Below are 17,659 nucleotides of genomic sequence, written 5' to 3'. Positions count from 1 at the left end.
CTGGTTGCCAAATATTTTAGGTGACCCCTAAGCCAATGACACGTCAAATTTTTTCGAAAATCCTTTTCAAACAATCAAACAAATACAACAGTTAGTTTAGCTTATTGCTAAATAGAATAAATGCCCTAAGAAATAAGAGATAAGCTAACTACTGAAGGTTCATGCTACATTATCAAGGTTTTGTAAGTCAGGGTGCAGATCCCTAGCCAGACAGATTTTTTATCTAAGTAAATGCAAGAGGATTAAAGAATTTTTACAGATAAGTGCCGTAAGAAGCATTTTCATATTAGGGGGGCTGAAGTTTGGTGACACCACGAGGGCCAACCATGGTTTGGCCCGAGGGGGGGAATTTTGAAAATTTGAGCTCTAGATTGCTTGAAAATGCACTCAAAACAGGCACTTATAAGACAATTATCACAAATTAAAAAAGAAAAACTGGGGCATAGCCCCCCCCCCCAGTTGCTACGGCACTGCAGATAATATATTAGATACCAAATTGTCAGTTTTTGAGCATTGCTTAGATTAAAATATAAGATGAGAAAGTGCCAACCTATGGTCTGGTAGGCTGCTTATAATTCAATCACCAAATATAGAATCTAGCCCCCAGGTCCATCTGAAAAATTAGGTGACCCCTAACATGGTTAGTCCCCCCTAGCCACAGTAAAAAATCAGGTACCAATTGCTGCTCGACCTTTTAGCCCCCCCCTACGGCCAGGGGGGGGTTCCAGCCATGGCAAACTTTGTAGCTACTGCACTTTTTTATGTGACCTCAGCTGCCTGACTATCATCAACTACTCTAAAACTTGGGCCGATTAGTCGAAACATGGGGCTTTTGATATCTGGCCTGTATTTCCTCTTACTGTTAAATCTCTTTGACAACAAATTTGTTTTGATAACTCCACCAAGTTTATCAACATCAACCATAAAGTATACCGTGAGTGGTCCTAAATCTGATCTGAGACAGCCCTGCCTAAATCCGACCCCCCCCCCCAAATATTAACTGCTATGGCCGTTCGTAAAAAATCCCTTGGCTCCCATCATTCCAACCATCAAAAAGGGGGTCGGTCGGTCGGTCTGGCGAAAAATATTTTCTGTTTGAACGAAACAGTCCAAGAGGGCGGAATTTTCCTTAGAAAAGGGTGGTAAACGAACGTTTGATCACCCTAAGCCTCTTTTTCACTTCTCAAAAGCTCCGCTGGTTTGTTTTGATGCTTCTATATGGTCCGCAATGAAAAATCGGACTTGAAAAGCGGGAAAAAATGGAATTAACGGGTTTTGAATTATTTTTTTGGGCGAGATTAGCGTTTGCTCTTTCTCTCAAAAAAGAAAACATGAAGGGTGATGGTGGAGTTTCAGCTGTCAGGAAAAATGGTTTCCGACTCTCCTACTCTAATTTTTCAGTAGAAATCACGGTTGGTTGGGTGACGGGAACCAAACAATTTTTTACGAACAGCCTATGAAGAAAAATTCTATGTTTACAAACATTCCCTCTCCAAGTTGAACAATAAACTATATTGCAAGAACTCTTGAAACAAAACATCTAACAAAACAGTGTAGACCTAAACTCTTCATACAAAAATCACGGGAAACACATATTTGGACTTTGTATCCTATGCTGCACGCCAGCACTTAAGCTGAAGTCCCACAAAAGCAGGACAAAAATCAGTTTTTTGCAGTTTGCAAAAAAACGCCACATAGAAGATTTTTCAAATTCAGTATGTGAATAGAGCACTAAAAAATACAACTTTTCTATTTTTCCTTTTTTTTTTGCAAAAGTTCTAGAAATAAAAGGATAATAATTAAATACTATCCGCTGATGATCCGCGGCACTAATGTAAAGCTAGAATCGCTTTGCGTACTCTTCGCTTGAGAAAATGATCAACAGATTAAATTTTTCACCCGCGCGGGAGTTCGCAGGCGTTCTCGGCTCAATTCTCGGCTCAATTCTCGGCTCAATTCTCGGCTCAATTCTCGGCTCAATTCTCGGCTCAATCCTCGGCTCAATCCTCGGACCGTGTTAAAAATGGTAGACTCAGCTGTGACAGATCATTTTGATGGAAGTTGTTGGAATGTTTACAAGACTCTCGACAGAAAATCTTTTGTTTTATTGTCAATGGTGACCAATGATGACAGTGCCGTTATTAATTTTGTTAGATCTGATATATTGATGTTTGTAAGTGCACTTTATAGTTTTGATTCCCATTGAAGAATCTTATTCTGGTTTTCATGTTAGTAGATGCTGTTTTAGAGCTTTAGGTCTACACTGCAAGATGAGACTAAAATGTGCGAGTTGTAAAAATAATTACCTCTATTATTCTGAATCCGTTGCTCGTGTTTAAAACGTTAACAATTTTGTAATAAAAAATTATGTTTTGTTTAAGAAGCAATTTTTTTAATGTTTTGGTTCAATTGGTTCAGTGTATCAAATCTCTCAGTTTAGTTGAGACTTTGGTATCTTCATTGTGTCACAGCAAAAAGTTTGTTTTTATTTTAGTTTGTATCTTTGAAATACCCCATCGGATTTAGGCAATGCTGTCGGATTTAGGACCACTCACGGTATAGACTTTTAGGCGGCGGCAATCACTAACAGTCTAATCTTAAACTTCTATATCAGGATTAGAAACTAGGCTAGTCTTACCTCTTTTATCTTTTCCTTTATACAAAAATACAATGCTGACAAGTTTACACAACACATGTGTACATGTACATTGACAAGTAATCCCTGAGAGAAGTCTGCAACAAAAAGAAAGTGGTCTCTTCTACTGATTGCTTCCCAGCGCTCCTTCGCAGCTGTTTATCAAATTACGACCAATGAGGTTGCCGCATCTTGATATACGAGTTTAAGTCTACACTGACTAATATCTTCGTTTCCCGTTACCTGACCGACTCTCCAAAATTGAGTAGGATTGAGACGGTGAGCCAGTAAATTTGTCGGACTTTTTCTGTCAATGACGTTTCCTTCACAAGTTCAAAAATTTTATTATTGCTGATTTTTTGCATTCGTGGCATTTTAACTTTGTTTATCATTACATGCGCCATTTTGGATTGGAGGTCACACTGTTCAAAGGTCATAATTTGAAACCACCCAAAACATGCGGTTGTTTTGGCTACTGGCTGCCTGGCAGTTTCTTTCAAGAATACACTTCAAAAATGGATGATAGAGGTCTTTTATAATGGAAAACCTAAAAAACTTTACGATCAACCGACCTACCGACTCACTTTTTAGACCCAATGAAGATATTTGTGATTGCCGCCTTAACTCTTCATACAAAAAACATTTTTGCAACTTTGTATCAAGGGACTAAATGGTGGTCTCAATACCAAACATGAGGCATCAAGTTAATATTTGCTACTCAAAGTCCTGCAAAATCACAAAAAATGGTCTTTCACTTTCTCTTGACTTATCCAATTTTTAAGAAAATGCAAGAAAATTATCAAACTTTTGTTTTTGTTTTCCCCTGGGTGTTTATCATTACATGTTTTGCTAACTTTTCTGTGTTGTTCTTTTTGCCCCTGATGAAATTTGAAACTTCCAGCAGGGCCAGAAGTGATTTTAATTCAATAGTATACTTTATAAGTTCCTAGGATTTTCTTGGGATGGTTGTTCCATTTACCTTTGGATGAGCATAGTTTTAAAACTATTTTTAGCTTTTCTCCTAGCTATTCTTATTTCTCATTTTTTCGAGACTAAGTTATTGTAGTTTTTTTTATTTCTTTGACAAGCTTGTTATAAATTTGTTTATATTTGAATCTTTTTCTTTTCATTAAAAAAAATAGGACCCTCCTGGCGATCCGGAAACGTCCGGAGCAAAAGGTGCTGTTTTTTAGCTTCTCTGGAAAACTCCGGAAGTTTCCGGAGCGCCAGGAGGGTCCTAAGAAAATTTGCTTGAAAATGATATTTAACTTGACCTAAATTGACAGGAATTTTAAAGGGTGGTATACCTATTTTGAGGGGAAAATCAACTTAGTACAGTGTACTTAACGGTGGTGTGTCATTTCTTAATGGTGATATCAAGATTGTACCGGGTACTAAGGGGTTGTATACCTATTTTAAGGGGTAAATTCAACTTAGTTCCAGGGTACTAAGTGGTGGTGGTCTTAGAAAAATTTTAAAAAACAAGAAAGTACAACTTTTCGGCACTGGTCCAGTACCACAACTTGGTACCCCCCCTGCTTGTGTGGGTCTTTTTTTTTTGAGTGGGTTCTTGCCCTCTCCGGGAGCAATATTTTACTTTATGAATCAGATAAAAAAACAAGGGTATTTAAAAGACAAACAAAAAGTGTGTAGGTTACCTTTGCTGTATTCTGGAAAATCACATTATTGTCAGTCTGAATAAGTTTCATCCCACATGATGAATAACCAGTTGACAAAGTCAATACATCACCATCATCAGTTCCTTGGCAACTAGGATCATTCCACGATGCAACAAATTGAGTAGTTGTTGTCAGCAATGGAATGAATGTTTTGTTTATGTACATTACCATGCTGTCAAGATTGCATTCGGTATAATATCTGTATGAATCTGTATAAAAAAAATAATGGTCAATTAGGGGTTAATCAAATAGTACACTGAGTTGTTCTGTTCCCTCGGCCGGGTCAATTTTGGTTAATTTGTAAAAGTTCAACCAATGTATTTTTTTTTCAGGAACAGAAAGCAACCCCTGCTAGTTTTGCATTCATCAGAATTTTTTACTAGATTTAGAACTCATAAGAACTGGATTTCTAACCTTTTGAAAATATTATTGTGAAATTCCATGTATTTTTAAGAATCTCCATCGTTTCTACTCCAGTCTTTTTATTCTGGTATGCTCCAGCATCTAAAGTCACATAGTAGCTAGTTCCATTCTCCCAGTTGAAAGTCACCGGTAACGATAGAGTTAGACTGGAACCTGTGAACGTACAACTTGCACCATTACATGAATCCATGGGAACAGTATAAACCAGCGAGTCATCACTTGATTTTCTTATTTCAAATTTGATTGTTGACTTTGTTGTGACTGTGAGGCTCTCCTGTGGGTATTAAAAGAATTTTTGGTTTATGAAATAAATCATTGCAATGAAATCATACTGAATAGTGCTTGATGATAAACAAACAAGACATCAGAGCCAAGAAAAATTTGTCAATAAAGGTACATAACATGAAATTTCATACTTCTTTCGTACTTCAAATATACAAAAGAAATTATCTAAAATCTGTGGGTTAAAAGTTAAAAGAATATTGAGTTTATTAATTTTTTTTGATAGACACAATAAAGGTTCTGATTTAGAGAAGAAAAATATCTTCAAAATGATGATAAACCTTTTTTGGGTCAGCAGCTCTCGAGGTAGGGCAGATCGGATGGCGGCAAACCAGCATGTTTTATTGAAGTTCAGCCTTATTAGAAAAGGGGTAGCCGAGCTGTCACCTTGATTATTCTTAATTATTTACTCTTAATTTTTTTTTCCTGTTATCTCGACAGCTCAAAATATCTAAATGTGCTCAATCTAGATAGCTAGATGATGATTTCGGTTAATCTATTGAATATTTCAGGCAAGACAGAATTTTGTTGTTACTTACACTAGTTGATACGGAGAATGTAAATGAAGTTAATGTGTCTGGTGATATTGAGTTATGAGTTGGGGAAATTGGATTGATCTGCATTGTTTGATCGATTGATAGGCCTATGAGAATAGTTGAGAATGTTTTTTCATGAATTTAACAGATATTTTGCATCTGTACAGATAATATTTTTACTGCTAATCGTTCAAAGGAAAAGTTGAGGTTTAATATTTAGATATAATTAATTGTCTATTGTCTATTGGAAATAATTTTGTTTGAAATTGAAAATGATGCAATTTATGAAATCAATGAAGATAAACCTGTTATGAAAGCAGTGGTTCCTGCGCCATTTCTTTTGCATTGATTTTGTGATTTGATAAAACCTCTTTGGTGACTCATTGTGTATTCAACTCCAGCATCCAATAAAATCGCCTCTTTTAATGTAAACCTGACCATGATACATTAGAAATTATATAAATCGAACATAAGGGTGTTGTGATGTTGTAGACAATAGAATGAGACCGGAAGTGTGAGTATCTCTTGAAAAGTTTTCAAAATAACATTTTTATTGTACTTAGTTCAGATTCCTCCTGTGAAATTCAGTAACATTTTTCAACTATAGTGTAAAAATAGCCACAAAATACTTTCTTGAATTAGCCTGCCAGCCTGACCCAGCCTCGAAATATAATAAGAAAAAAGTAAACAACCATCAGCTCATCAGCTATAAAAATTTTCCAAATCAAGAGCTCAATTTAGATTACAGCAAATTATGTTGTATGTAATCTTCAAATTAGCAAAAAAACTCCATAAAGTTCACTCTTAAATCTTAATGCTTTTGATCCTTGTAAACAAAGTTGAAAACCAGTAACATTCTTAACAATATTGTGTTTGTGCAGACAAGATGTTGGGAAATGTACAAACCTTAATGATCTTGCAGTCAAATTTAAAGACCATGTCATCATGCTTAATGTGATATTGTGTGTAGAAATGCCATTCTTTGAAAGTTCAAATATCGCTTGCTCTTCTTTCAACTCAAAGTACTAGTAAAAATAAAAGGAAATTGCTAAATTTTAAACGATTGAATTCTCAACAGGACCTACAATACTAGGGTCCATGGCGCTCTCACTTCTTTGTAAATACAAATTACTTTTGAAATAACATAATTAATTCTTTTGAGAGTTCTTTACCGATAGAAACCAGGACCCTATTAGGATAATCCAGGGGATTGTGCTCCCGTCAGCACAAACCATGGTTGCGCCTCCTTAGTCATTATAACTTCAACTTTCCCTGTGGTGCTTAAACCTCAGTCTATTTCATTTTTTTAAAGTTAGGTTTCTTATCAACTTTCAGATAAAATCATTTCTGGAAACAGTTTGAAGATCAAGACTGATTTTTACTTACTCTCGGGTGCCTAATAAACGTATATGTACGTTTATTTTTTTTGTGTCAATTTTCCCGCCTGTAAGCGCCTTATTAGGACCCGTACGTTTATTTATTTTGAAGAATGTTCCCGCCAGTACGTTTATTCCCTTCTGTACATTAATTTATTTTGACCCAATATCGCCCGATTCATACTGGAAAAAATTTTTTATTTTTTGTTCAAGTAAGATGTGTAGAAAGGCCGTTAATTACATTCCAACGTATTATGGGAGATTTCCAATGAACACGAGTAAATTCGAACGTAGAAGATATACCTACACTTAACTCGTTTCGACCTGGATGTTCTACTTTTGAAAAATTGGTAGATTTCTCCCTGTATGTTTATTTTAGCCTGTACGTTTATTTATTTTAGCTCTGATTTCTCAGCTGTACGTTTATTTCAGCCTGTACGTTTATTAATTCCAATTTATGTTTTACCATGTTGAAAGTTCTTCTGTCTCAGGCGGAGTTACGTCTCAGTGCATACTTTCCTACAGGGTTGATACCACACCCTCGAAAACAGCTCCCCACCCTTTGCCACCAACCCCGCCCTAAATCTAGAAACTCTGAACCCTGCCCTTTCAGAGCAACCCCGCCCTTGACCACCAAAATATCCATACTCCACCCTTCAAAAAAACAAAAAAAATTCCATGTGTTTCCAGACTCTTAGAACTTGTTCTCAGATAGGCCAGAGTAAGTCCAGTTTTTATATTTATACCAAAATAACAAAAATGTTTGAATTTTTCATTATCTTGCAGAATTATTTCAGGAGATAGAACTCCTAGAGAAAATGGAGCAAAAAAGTCTAAATACAAAAATAATTTCTAGAATAATTTCTAGAATATTTTCTAAGCGTTATTAGTCCATGATTTAATGATGATTAAAAATAATTGAATTAACAACAAAACAAAATATAAAAATTGAAGGAAAAAGTCTTCAACCCCACCCTCGAAAAAAGCCCCATTCATTATTCATCTAAGACGAAAAACCTTGCTTTGACCACTACACGTTTTTATTTTATAAGGAACACGTTTATAAGGAACTCGAGGCTGAAAATGGTCCAAAAAATAAGGAATTGTTAAGGAACTGCTCAGGTTGAGAATAAGTGGATTTGAAAATAATGTACCTTATTGGGACTAATTTGACCAAATTTTGATCTTTCAAGGGGCAAAAAGTTCAAAATTTCCTATGTAGTAAGGAACTCGATAAGGAACTTTGAGACTGAAATTCTCTCTAAAAATAAGGAACTCCAGGCTCAGAGCAAAGTTAAGGTTCCTTATATAAAAAAAAACGTGTATGTTTTATTCTTTCAGCAGGGAGAAAATGAAAAAATATGTTTACTGTTGGTCATAAATTTGAATCGTTTGAAGAACTACAACAACAGTTGGAACATTACAGTGAAGAAACATATACTCAATATTATCTTTCCGACAGTAAGACATGTCAACGCACTAAACGATTCATTAAACCAGAATTGAAATACGTCAATTGCAAATATAATTGTGTCTATGGTGGAAGGTTCACAAGAAGAGGTTCCGGAGTTAGGAATTATGTGTAAGAATATCATTCTTTTTTTTTAATTTTGTTGTAAGAATGATTACTCTATAGCAAGAGTTATGTTTTACTGTAGAAACCCCCAGAAATAAAACCGGTAAAATACAAATTCAAAAATCATTAGGAATCTATAAGATTGGAGATAACAAGAATTGGGCTCTTCCAGAAAGTTTTTGTGGGAGGGTGTGGAGGATATACTTTAATCGGATTAATTTTAGCGAGATTAAATTTCGCGATTTCGCGAATTTTTGCCATTCTCGCGAAATTAAAACTCGCGAACACGCGTGAAATTCCTGATTCGCGAAATTAAATCCACCACAAAACTTTTAGAATTGTATTTTTGGCGGAGAAACTAGTTCCAAGTCTCCATTTATGGCAAAAATGGCTATTTTCAGCTGTTTTCTGGCATATTCGCGAAATTAAATCCACGCGAAATATTTCAAAACTCTGACTCGCGAAATTTAATCTCGCGAAATTTAATCCGGTTAAAGTATTGAATATTGTCTGGGGGTATTGAAAAATCTAAAGTTTTTGCCTTGTTTGGGGACAAAACTGCTCTGTTTAGGGGTAATTATGAATGCCTGGAGGTCAACTGATGTTTGTCGGGGGGAGGAGGTAAAATCTGTTGTCCGGGGGGTCAAAAGTCACAATGTCTGGGGGGGAGGGTAATAAATTTTCAAAAAATGTTATATTTTAGATGATATGATACTGGATTGGTGAACCTTTTCGTATCAAATATCTTTAAAATTTCTTTTTAAAGCTTCAGATTCACTTAATTTCAGGTCAATGAGGGAAAAAGAGAAAATTAATTCCCCTTAAAATAATTGAGTATTTGATGATTGTATGTCAATTTTCTTCTTTTTAAAGATTCCCTTGTTAACTTCACGTCATCGAGGGAAAAATAAATAAATTCCTCTTTAAATACTTGATGGAAAAAGAACACTCTTTTTTGTACCTGGGATTTGTATTTCAATTTTTCTTCTTTTAAAAGATTCCTTTGTTGATTTCAGGTCATTGAGGGAAACGCAGTGTCCAGCATTTATTTACATTCACGCAACGAATGAAGGAGATTTTCTAGAAGTCACTAGATCTGCTTTAGAACATAACCACGAAATTAGCAAAGTGAGTTGACTCGATAACATAGTTTTAATTTTAAAAGTTAAAACCTTACGGCTTTTGAGGGAATTTTACTTTTTAGTAGTGAGATGGGAAAGTGCTTTAGAGGCTGTTCATATACTTTTGAACGTTATGTCATCTATTTTTAGCCATTTGGTTCGTAAAAAACTGTGACGTAACTTTGAAAATCCATCCCAGTTTACCTAGCTGGAACAGCCTGCCTCCATATAAACAGCCCCTTAGGCGTACAAACTTTGGCCATTTTTTTTGCCCTCTTTTGCGAATCTAAAGAATGAGATAGCTTAACATAACGACTCGATTTTTATGATCGCGAAAAATACTTTAGAAGAAATCTTTAGACCTTTGGAAAAGAAGCAATTTTAGAAAATTTTCACTGAAAGATTCTTTTTCATTTTTCTTTCTTTAAAAAGGAAATATATGAACAATCAAGACCAAGAGTTTTAAAGAGACGATCGGAAACCATACCCGAAGAATACAAAGCAAAAATTGCAAATCTTATCAAAATGAAAGCTGATCGAAAGGAACTTATAAAACAAGTTGAAGAAGAAACTGGAGAGAAGGTCCGAGCAAGTGATCTCGCTAATTGGGTTAAACGCGAAAAGGAAAAAGGTGATTTTTATAAGAAAATTAATCTTCATTCATCATTATCCTTCTATCTAGGTCCCAAAGAACCTAGATCCGAATAACCCAATAGACCTTATCGGAGTTTTTGATTTTTCTAAAAAAACGATGCATTGTGGGATTGTTTCAAGTGTATTACAATAGAGTTCCCTCGAGGAATTCCTAAGAGATTTCTATTGTAATACACTCGAATCAATCTCACAATGCATTGCTTTTTTAGAAAAATCAAAAACTCAGATAAGGTCTATTACCCTCCCACCACAGATCGCGATCAACCATTGCAGTACCCAGTTCCCCAATCTAGCCCTGTTCCCCGTCTCAAGATATCAATAAATATGCGCTTTTTCTAGTGCTTTGGGCCAACAGGAAACCAAAATGAATCTTCTATATACCCTTCAAATCAAACGACCTTTTAGGCTTTACTTTTCATCTCTTTAAAAAAATTTAAGTGAAGATACAACGATTTTTAATCTCCGAAAATGAGAGAAAAATTTTTTTCTGACGTTGAAAATTCTATTCATGATCTGCACCATTGCAATGTCTATGCATCCAACAGCTGATTGGTTGCAAGTGACGTATCGACTGATTTTACTTCACTTACAACCAATCAGCTGTTGGGTCCGTGATGTAATGTCAGAAGACATAGCAGTGGTGCATATCACGAATTAGAATTTGAAATTCTCACATCAGTCTCCTCCAAACCATCTAATGATCGTTTTATAAAGTCTTTTCACAATATTTGTATTCTTTTTGCCTCCATTCCACACCATTAAGAATGGTATCTTTAGCTCTCGTTTATCATCTCTTCAGGCCAGAAGAAGAGAGAGGAATGGCTTCAAATGACTCCCCAACAAAGGGCGGAATATCTTTTGAAACACACTGCATCAAATGAAGATGGGTCTTCAACTGAAGTCACCGAGACAATTGAAGCCTTGAAGAATCTGTCATCACAGTCAGAAGATACGATTGGTTGGTATAGACCTTATCGGAGTTTTTGATTTTTCTACAAAAGCAATGCATTGTGGGATTGTTTCGAGTGTATTACAATATAATTCCCTCGAGGAATTCCTAAGAGATTTCTATTGTAATACACTTGAAACAATCCCACAATGCATTGCTTTTTCAGAAAAATAGAAAACTCCGATTAGGTCTATTGATTCAGTTTTATGTGAATTAATAGTGGAAATTTTTATTGATTTTCAGTGAAAATCTGAATTTTTCTCATTTTGTAAGAAAGGTAGAAAGAGGAAAATTAGAGAGGTTAGAATGTCGAATTTCTTGTACTGTAGACTCTCGCTTAATCCAACTCTTATTTTTCTACTCATTCCCAGTCCCTGTCAAGAAGAAACACTCTAAAGATATTTTCTATAATTCCAATCTCTCTGTAATTTGAACAAGTAAGATTCTCTGATTAAGTTCGAATTAGCGAGAGGCAAATATTATGATTTTTTTCCAAATATCATCAGATTTTTAGTAATCCTATGAAATTTTTCAATATCTTGTTTATTTTCTACCATTAGACATGCAAATTCTGGCTACTTTGAACAAATCTGGTTCTGCTGTACAGCTTATTCTTAACCCTGAAGAAACAAGAGACTTGGAATTTACCGAAGAAGGAACAGGTATTTGTAATTGGCTCGGGGATGGGAGCAAAGGTCCAAATATATGCCTTTCGTATATATTTTCTTCTTAGGAACACAAATCGACCTCAAAAATTATCGGGTTAACATTTTCTTTAGTTTTGTTAGGTGGTCTATTGTGTATTTTTGAAGGAAAATTAATATAAATGGAAATGTAAAGGAAAGTTCTCGTGCTTACATCTTATAGATTTCTTCTTATTGTAAGTCAAATATGAAAAACCAAAGATTGTATAAACCAAGAAATTAAAACGTAAAACACATTATTCTTTCTCTGACGATATTTTGATCTTTATCAAGTTTTCTTATTTTTTCTCATTGTTAACATATCAATCTATCAATAGGAACCATCATTGAATCAGAACCAGCCGAAGTAGATTACGATACTTTCAAGATCGGTAACAAATTCCGCTCATTCAAACTCGTCCAACAACTTGTGAGACGTCTCGAAGAGAAAATATATACCAAATTCTACGTACGTGATGGCCGTCAAAGTTTCCGTGGCGAGGGAAGAGGGAACGTCGATCCTACGTTACAATACGCCTACGTCAAGTTTGGTTGCTCGCATCTCGCGCCACACGAGGACGGGAAAACGAAAACCAAATTGAAGTAAGATCGGGTTCTAAATTTTTCGTATTACATTTATAGTTGACTCTCTCGAATCTGAATCGGAATCGGATTCGAAGTATTCATTACAGGGTATTTTCCAAGCACTTTTCCCTAACACCGTTTTGGTCTGAATAAATTAAATGTTGCCCACCATGGCCGGGTGACGAAGAAAATTTTTGCCCTCTAAACGTCCTTAATAAGTGTTTTCTTGCATCCTACATAGTCATTTTAACTTATGAAAAAACAAACAACCTTTATTTGGAATGTGGTGAATGGTGAATGGTGTTGATCCTCGTCTTAATTGATTTTTCTTCAAGTTTCAGTGATTTCTCTACTTTGCACCATTTAACTTTCGTATTTTTTTAGAATTGAGTTTTTTTTTCCACCGAATAACGGTGCTTAGAAAGTGCTTGAAAAATACCCTGTTTATAAGACTTTCACCATAAGCTGGGCAAAGTAAGGTATTGAGAGCATCTTCTTTTTGACGTTACGTCACAAAATAAAAATAAGACTTTTGAATAAAAAGCTACCAAGAAACCAGATTTACGGTCTTTAAATTGGAATTATGCTTGAAAACGAGAAATATTTTAGCGATAAACTGATGATAAAACCATTTATTTGGACGCAGTCTCATCCAATATGAAAAATATTGTCCAGCCTTCCGACCGAAATGAATAAACATCTGATCAACCAAGCTTTGTTTTTAATTCATTTGGATCCGGGGGTGTAAATATTGCATATTAGTTGAAGAACTTTGATCGGATATTTTTGTACTTCTTAGTCTTTATTTTACAGCTCTAAAGTACTGTACAGGACAAAGTCTTTTTTGATTCATTTGGTTGTTAACCTTACAGGAGAGTGAAAAATTGTCCTGTGTCAATTTCGCTCACGGGGAAAGATGGACACTTCTTGGAAGTTGTTAAAACTTGTTTCGAACACAATCACGAAACAAGCAAGGTAATATTGGTTTTAAGGAAATCTTACAATAGGTACGTTGGAAAATTATCCAAAATTTCAGAACTTTTAGGAAAGAGTTGTTTATCTCATTTCCCAGGCTAGAAATAGTTCATTAGAGGAAACAGTGTTTTAAAAGTTCTTTCGTCTCTGGTGGATTTCTGTCTCATTGAAAAGTATATAAAGAGTCTTTTCCGTCTCAAAGCTCTGCATGATTCACCAAAATTTTAAGAATATGTGCTAATTTTCTGTGAAAGATCTATTTCCTGTCTCAGACGAAAGATGTTTCAATCTTGCAATAATTGAAGCTGAACTTTTCATCATACCCATAAAGTCCATGCTCCACAAAAGCAAGGTGTCTTTTAAAAAAAGTCTTTCTTTTTTACCTTTCCGTGTTCGTCAATTTTACGTGAAGAAAAATTGGGTTACGAGTTTCACATGCACTTGATTACAAGCCTCTCCAGCATAATTTAGAAAAACATGTGCCCAACAGAATGCTGGTTTTTATTATTTATATATAACTTTTTCTTTTTCTTAACACAGGAAATTTACCAAGCACACCCTTCACACAAACGAACCAAACCGACTTTCGAGAAGAGAGTTTTCGAGTTGTTCAGTATTATCAGTGATTCGGAGGTGGTCAGGAAACTACTGAGAGCTGAAACAGGGGTTGATATGTCTCGAGAGAAGATTGATAAGATCAAAAGTCGAGCTCCCAAGATTGGCGGAGGTAAGAACGTCTTTGAAAATTCATTATACCTTATCGGGGAAAAAAATGTCGGGGTTTTGGTTAGTCGGGGGAAAATTTCGTCACTTTTCCCCGACCAAAATTTCAAATTCGTCACTTTCCCCCGACCAAATTTATAATTTAGTCACTTCCACCCGACTAAATTGTCCTTCACAAGCTCGAAAATAGATATTGTAATTCGACGTTTAAAGCACTAATTTCGGTTAATAAAGGCGTAAAAAATTTGATTTTAATTTTGGTTGGGGGAAAAAATCGAGTAAAATTTTTGGTTGGGGATAAAAAATCGGGCAAAAGTTTTGGTCGGGTGATAAAATATCGGGAATAAATTTCGTCGTGCAAAAATTTCGTCACACCCTCAAAATTCTCGTCACTTTCCCCCGACATTTTTTCCCGAGCTTTCTATAATGTGAACCCCTGTTTCTGTAATCCGATCTAATTCTTCTATCCTTCCAGCTGGAAATTGGTATAAAATACTTCCAATAATTTGAATCGCAAGTAGAGTATTTGTATGCAATTCGTAAAGAATCACATTTCCTATAGATTTAAAGTTTTTTTATACAAAAAAACGGCATACACCAAGCTTTGACATTTTTAGCAGGTGTTTATATCGGAACTGGAAAAAAATTAACCCCCTTTGTTTAGGAGGTAATTTTTGGAAAGTCAACCCCCTGGATTTTTGCCTATACTACAAATTTTTAGATTTTTAAATTTTTTAAGATAACCCTAGATTTTGGGCAGAAATTATGACTTCCATCAAAACTACACTTAAACTGATCCAAACCTAACTTATTCTTCTTTCTAGAGCAAAGCATTTATCAGAACTTCGATTTACCTGATGGTTTCACGTACGTCAACCAAAGCGCAGCGTCCTCGATATCAAAAACGCCGTTAAAAAGACCTCGTCAGTCAGAAGGCGCCAGTCAAGGGTCTTCCGCCGCGAAAACAACGAAGTATCTCTTGGTGGGAGATCCGGCAACAACGCCTTCGAAACCCTTTAACCTTGGTGCGAGATTGGAGGATTTGAAATATCCGCTAAGTCAAGGAGGTTTGTCTAAAAATAAGCTATTGATAGACCTTTTCATAAATTGTCCCTTGAGACATTGAATGACTTTTTTATAAATAGAAAGTAGTTTTAATAAAATCCACTGGAAGTTAATCACTACAACAATAATTTCAAAACGAGGCAAGTGATGTTCGTGGCGTAATTTATGAAAAGGTCTATTAGACGGCCCTGTCTCTTCTAATTCTGAATTAAAGTGGACAGAAAGTTAGCCGCTTAAAGTCAATTTACATGTTTTTCTATAAGCAAGTGTCTGCCCCTTGGTCAGGCTCGTGTAACTATGCTTAAGTTCTCAAAGCATCCAGGCATACATATGCTTATTATATGCTTATGAATTATCATGATTTTGATTCACCCAACCCAATTTTTATAAAATCTCAGAAATTTTGTTAACATTCGATCCAAAAAGCGTTTAGATTTTTGGAGAAGTGGAATGTGGCTAGTCGTGGAATGTCTTTTTTTACTTGATCACTTCCAAACTTTTTTGAACAGAAAATTTCACCACATGAAAAATATGGTATTTAGATTTATTAACCCGAGGTGATGTAATATTCAACGAGGCGAAGCCGAGTTGAATATACATCACCGAGGGTTAATAAATCCAATAACCAACGAAAACCTATTGAATATATGCTTTATTATATACCTAAGGCAAAAACAAAACATTAATTATGTTAATAGTAATTAAGAAAATCATTAAAAATAAAATATAACATTCGAACGTTCGATTATGGGAGTGTTTTAAGTGAAACGTTCGAATGTTTTTTGTTTTTTTTTAATGATTTTCTTAATTACTTTGAATCATAAAATTTGTTCATGAAATTGACAATAGATTTATTTTAATGAGTTTCTTTGATACAACAAGAGCGACAAAAAAAATCAAACTTTGAAAGCAAAATTTGAAAAAAAAATTCTACCGTGGTATAATAGCCATGGTATATCAGGAATTATTCAATGGCTGTTTTTGCCTACAGGTATATAATAAATATGCTTATGTTATGCTTAGGAAATCTGCAAATCTGAGCATTCATATTCTTATAAACGTTATACTTATAAAAAACATATTGCCTTCTTCTGACGTCAATGCAATGTCTTCTTTCAATCTTTTTGAAGCAAAGATTTGAACTTTTAACTGTCTGCCCATTTTTTGCCTATTTTAACAATTGGAATAGCAGGGCAGAATATGGGCCGTCTAAACTAGAGCTTATTTTCTTGTACATACAGATCATAAGACTTTTTAATACGAGGCGAGTTGTTACTATGCTTCTGTTCATCATTCTCTTAGGAAAATTGTTCTCTGTTCAAGTTATTTTAAGCCTTTGGATGTTCTTTTCTTTTGAAGCCTATTAAAATGTTCTTAAAATGTTCTTATCTTCACCAGTTTGTGAGTTTTGTTTTGCGATTTCTTGATTTTGCGTTTTAGAGTCTACGAACCTTACGTTTTTATATACAGTTGACGCTCTCTTATTCGATTTTTAAGGGGAATGAGGACAGGGAGCGAATCGAATAGTAGAGGGTCGTTTATAAGAGTTTCTTGTTGACGGTGACTTTAAATTTCATCGAATAAGGGAGCCTATCGAATAGTAGAACGTCGTTTATGAGAGTTTCTTGTTGACAGGGGACTTTAAATTTCATCGAATAAGGGAGCGATTTGATCTTATGAAAAACATGTGATTACAAATGTTCGTTTTAATACCTTTTTCAGAATTTCAAAGACGCATGTTGACATTATTACAAGAAACACGAGACGCAACATTGCAAAATGCTTGTCGTTGTAAATGTCCGTCCAATCAAAACGAATCTTTCACCAACCAAAGCGACACATTAATCGGTCAAAGCGAAATACTAACCAATCAAAGCGAATCTTTCACCAATCAAAGCGAAACTTCGACAATATCCAAAAGCGAAACTTCGACAATATCCAAAAGCGAAGCTGTTGTCTTGGAAACTGAGAATCAAACACAGGCTGATACTACAAACATTGAAAACTCGCCTCCTGGAGTTAGCGAAATTATACAACATATAAATATACAGAAACTCGATTCCAGTGAAAATTTATCAGACGAAAGTTTAAAACAAGAAAACTTGCAAAATGTTGAACTGTGGTCTTCAGGGACGGAAACAATAGAAATAGTTATTGAGAAACAATCAGAGGATGAGAATGCTGATTCAGCACAAGAGATTGAAGCTGTGATTGTAAACAATGAAATGGAGGAAGGAAATGAAGAAATTTCAAAAGAATCTTTTAACGAAGTGGTGATGACAGCAATTTTTAAAGATGCGATTGAAAAGTGATTTTTTTTATTGGTAAGGCAACAACATTAATCAGACCTCGTTTCTTTGGTCGAGTATTCAATTCAGCACTTGAATTCATGCCATG

General features: G+C 35.1%; 2 protein-coding genes across 2 annotated transcripts in view; one reads left to right on the top strand and one right to left on the bottom strand.

The window, feature by feature from the left end:
* The window catches only part of LOC136813205 (uncharacterized), a 33,506-nt gene that overhangs the window by 6,390 nt on the left and 9,457 nt on the right, over positions 1-17,659 (bottom strand). The window contains exons 10-14 of the mRNA XM_067069728.1: positions 6,462-6,580; positions 5,861-5,988; positions 5,559-5,662; positions 4,729-5,011; positions 4,294-4,523 (exon numbers count right to left, since the gene is read on the bottom strand). Coding sequence (XP_066925829.1) covers positions 4,294-4,523; positions 4,729-5,011; positions 5,559-5,662; positions 5,861-5,988; positions 6,462-6,580 — 864 coding nt within the window. The remainder of the gene's footprint in view (positions 1-4,293; positions 4,524-4,728; positions 5,012-5,558; positions 5,663-5,860; positions 5,989-6,461; positions 6,581-17,659) is intronic.
* Positions 8,273-17,574, top strand: LOC136813198 (uncharacterized). The gene is made up of 10 exons (XM_067069719.1): positions 8,273-8,513; positions 9,524-9,635; positions 10,061-10,259; positions 11,082-11,240; positions 11,792-11,893; positions 12,253-12,517; positions 13,372-13,474; positions 14,015-14,201; positions 15,022-15,264; positions 16,985-17,574. The coding sequence occupies exons 1-10, from the start codon at positions 8,293-8,295 to the stop codon at positions 17,572-17,574; spliced, it is 2,181 nt and encodes a 726-aa protein (XP_066925820.1). The 5' UTR covers positions 8,273-8,292.

The sequence above is a fragment of the Clytia hemisphaerica genome, unplaced genomic scaffold (assembly GCF_902728285.1).
Source record: "Clytia hemisphaerica strain Z4C2 unplaced genomic scaffold, Clytia hemisphaerica genome assembly, whole genome shotgun sequence".
In the NCBI taxonomy this organism is placed as follows: Eukaryota; Metazoa; Cnidaria; class Hydrozoa; order Leptothecata; family Clytiidae; genus Clytia; species Clytia hemisphaerica.
Note: the sequence above shows the minus strand (reverse complement) of the source record. Positions and strands in the feature narration are given on the sequence as shown.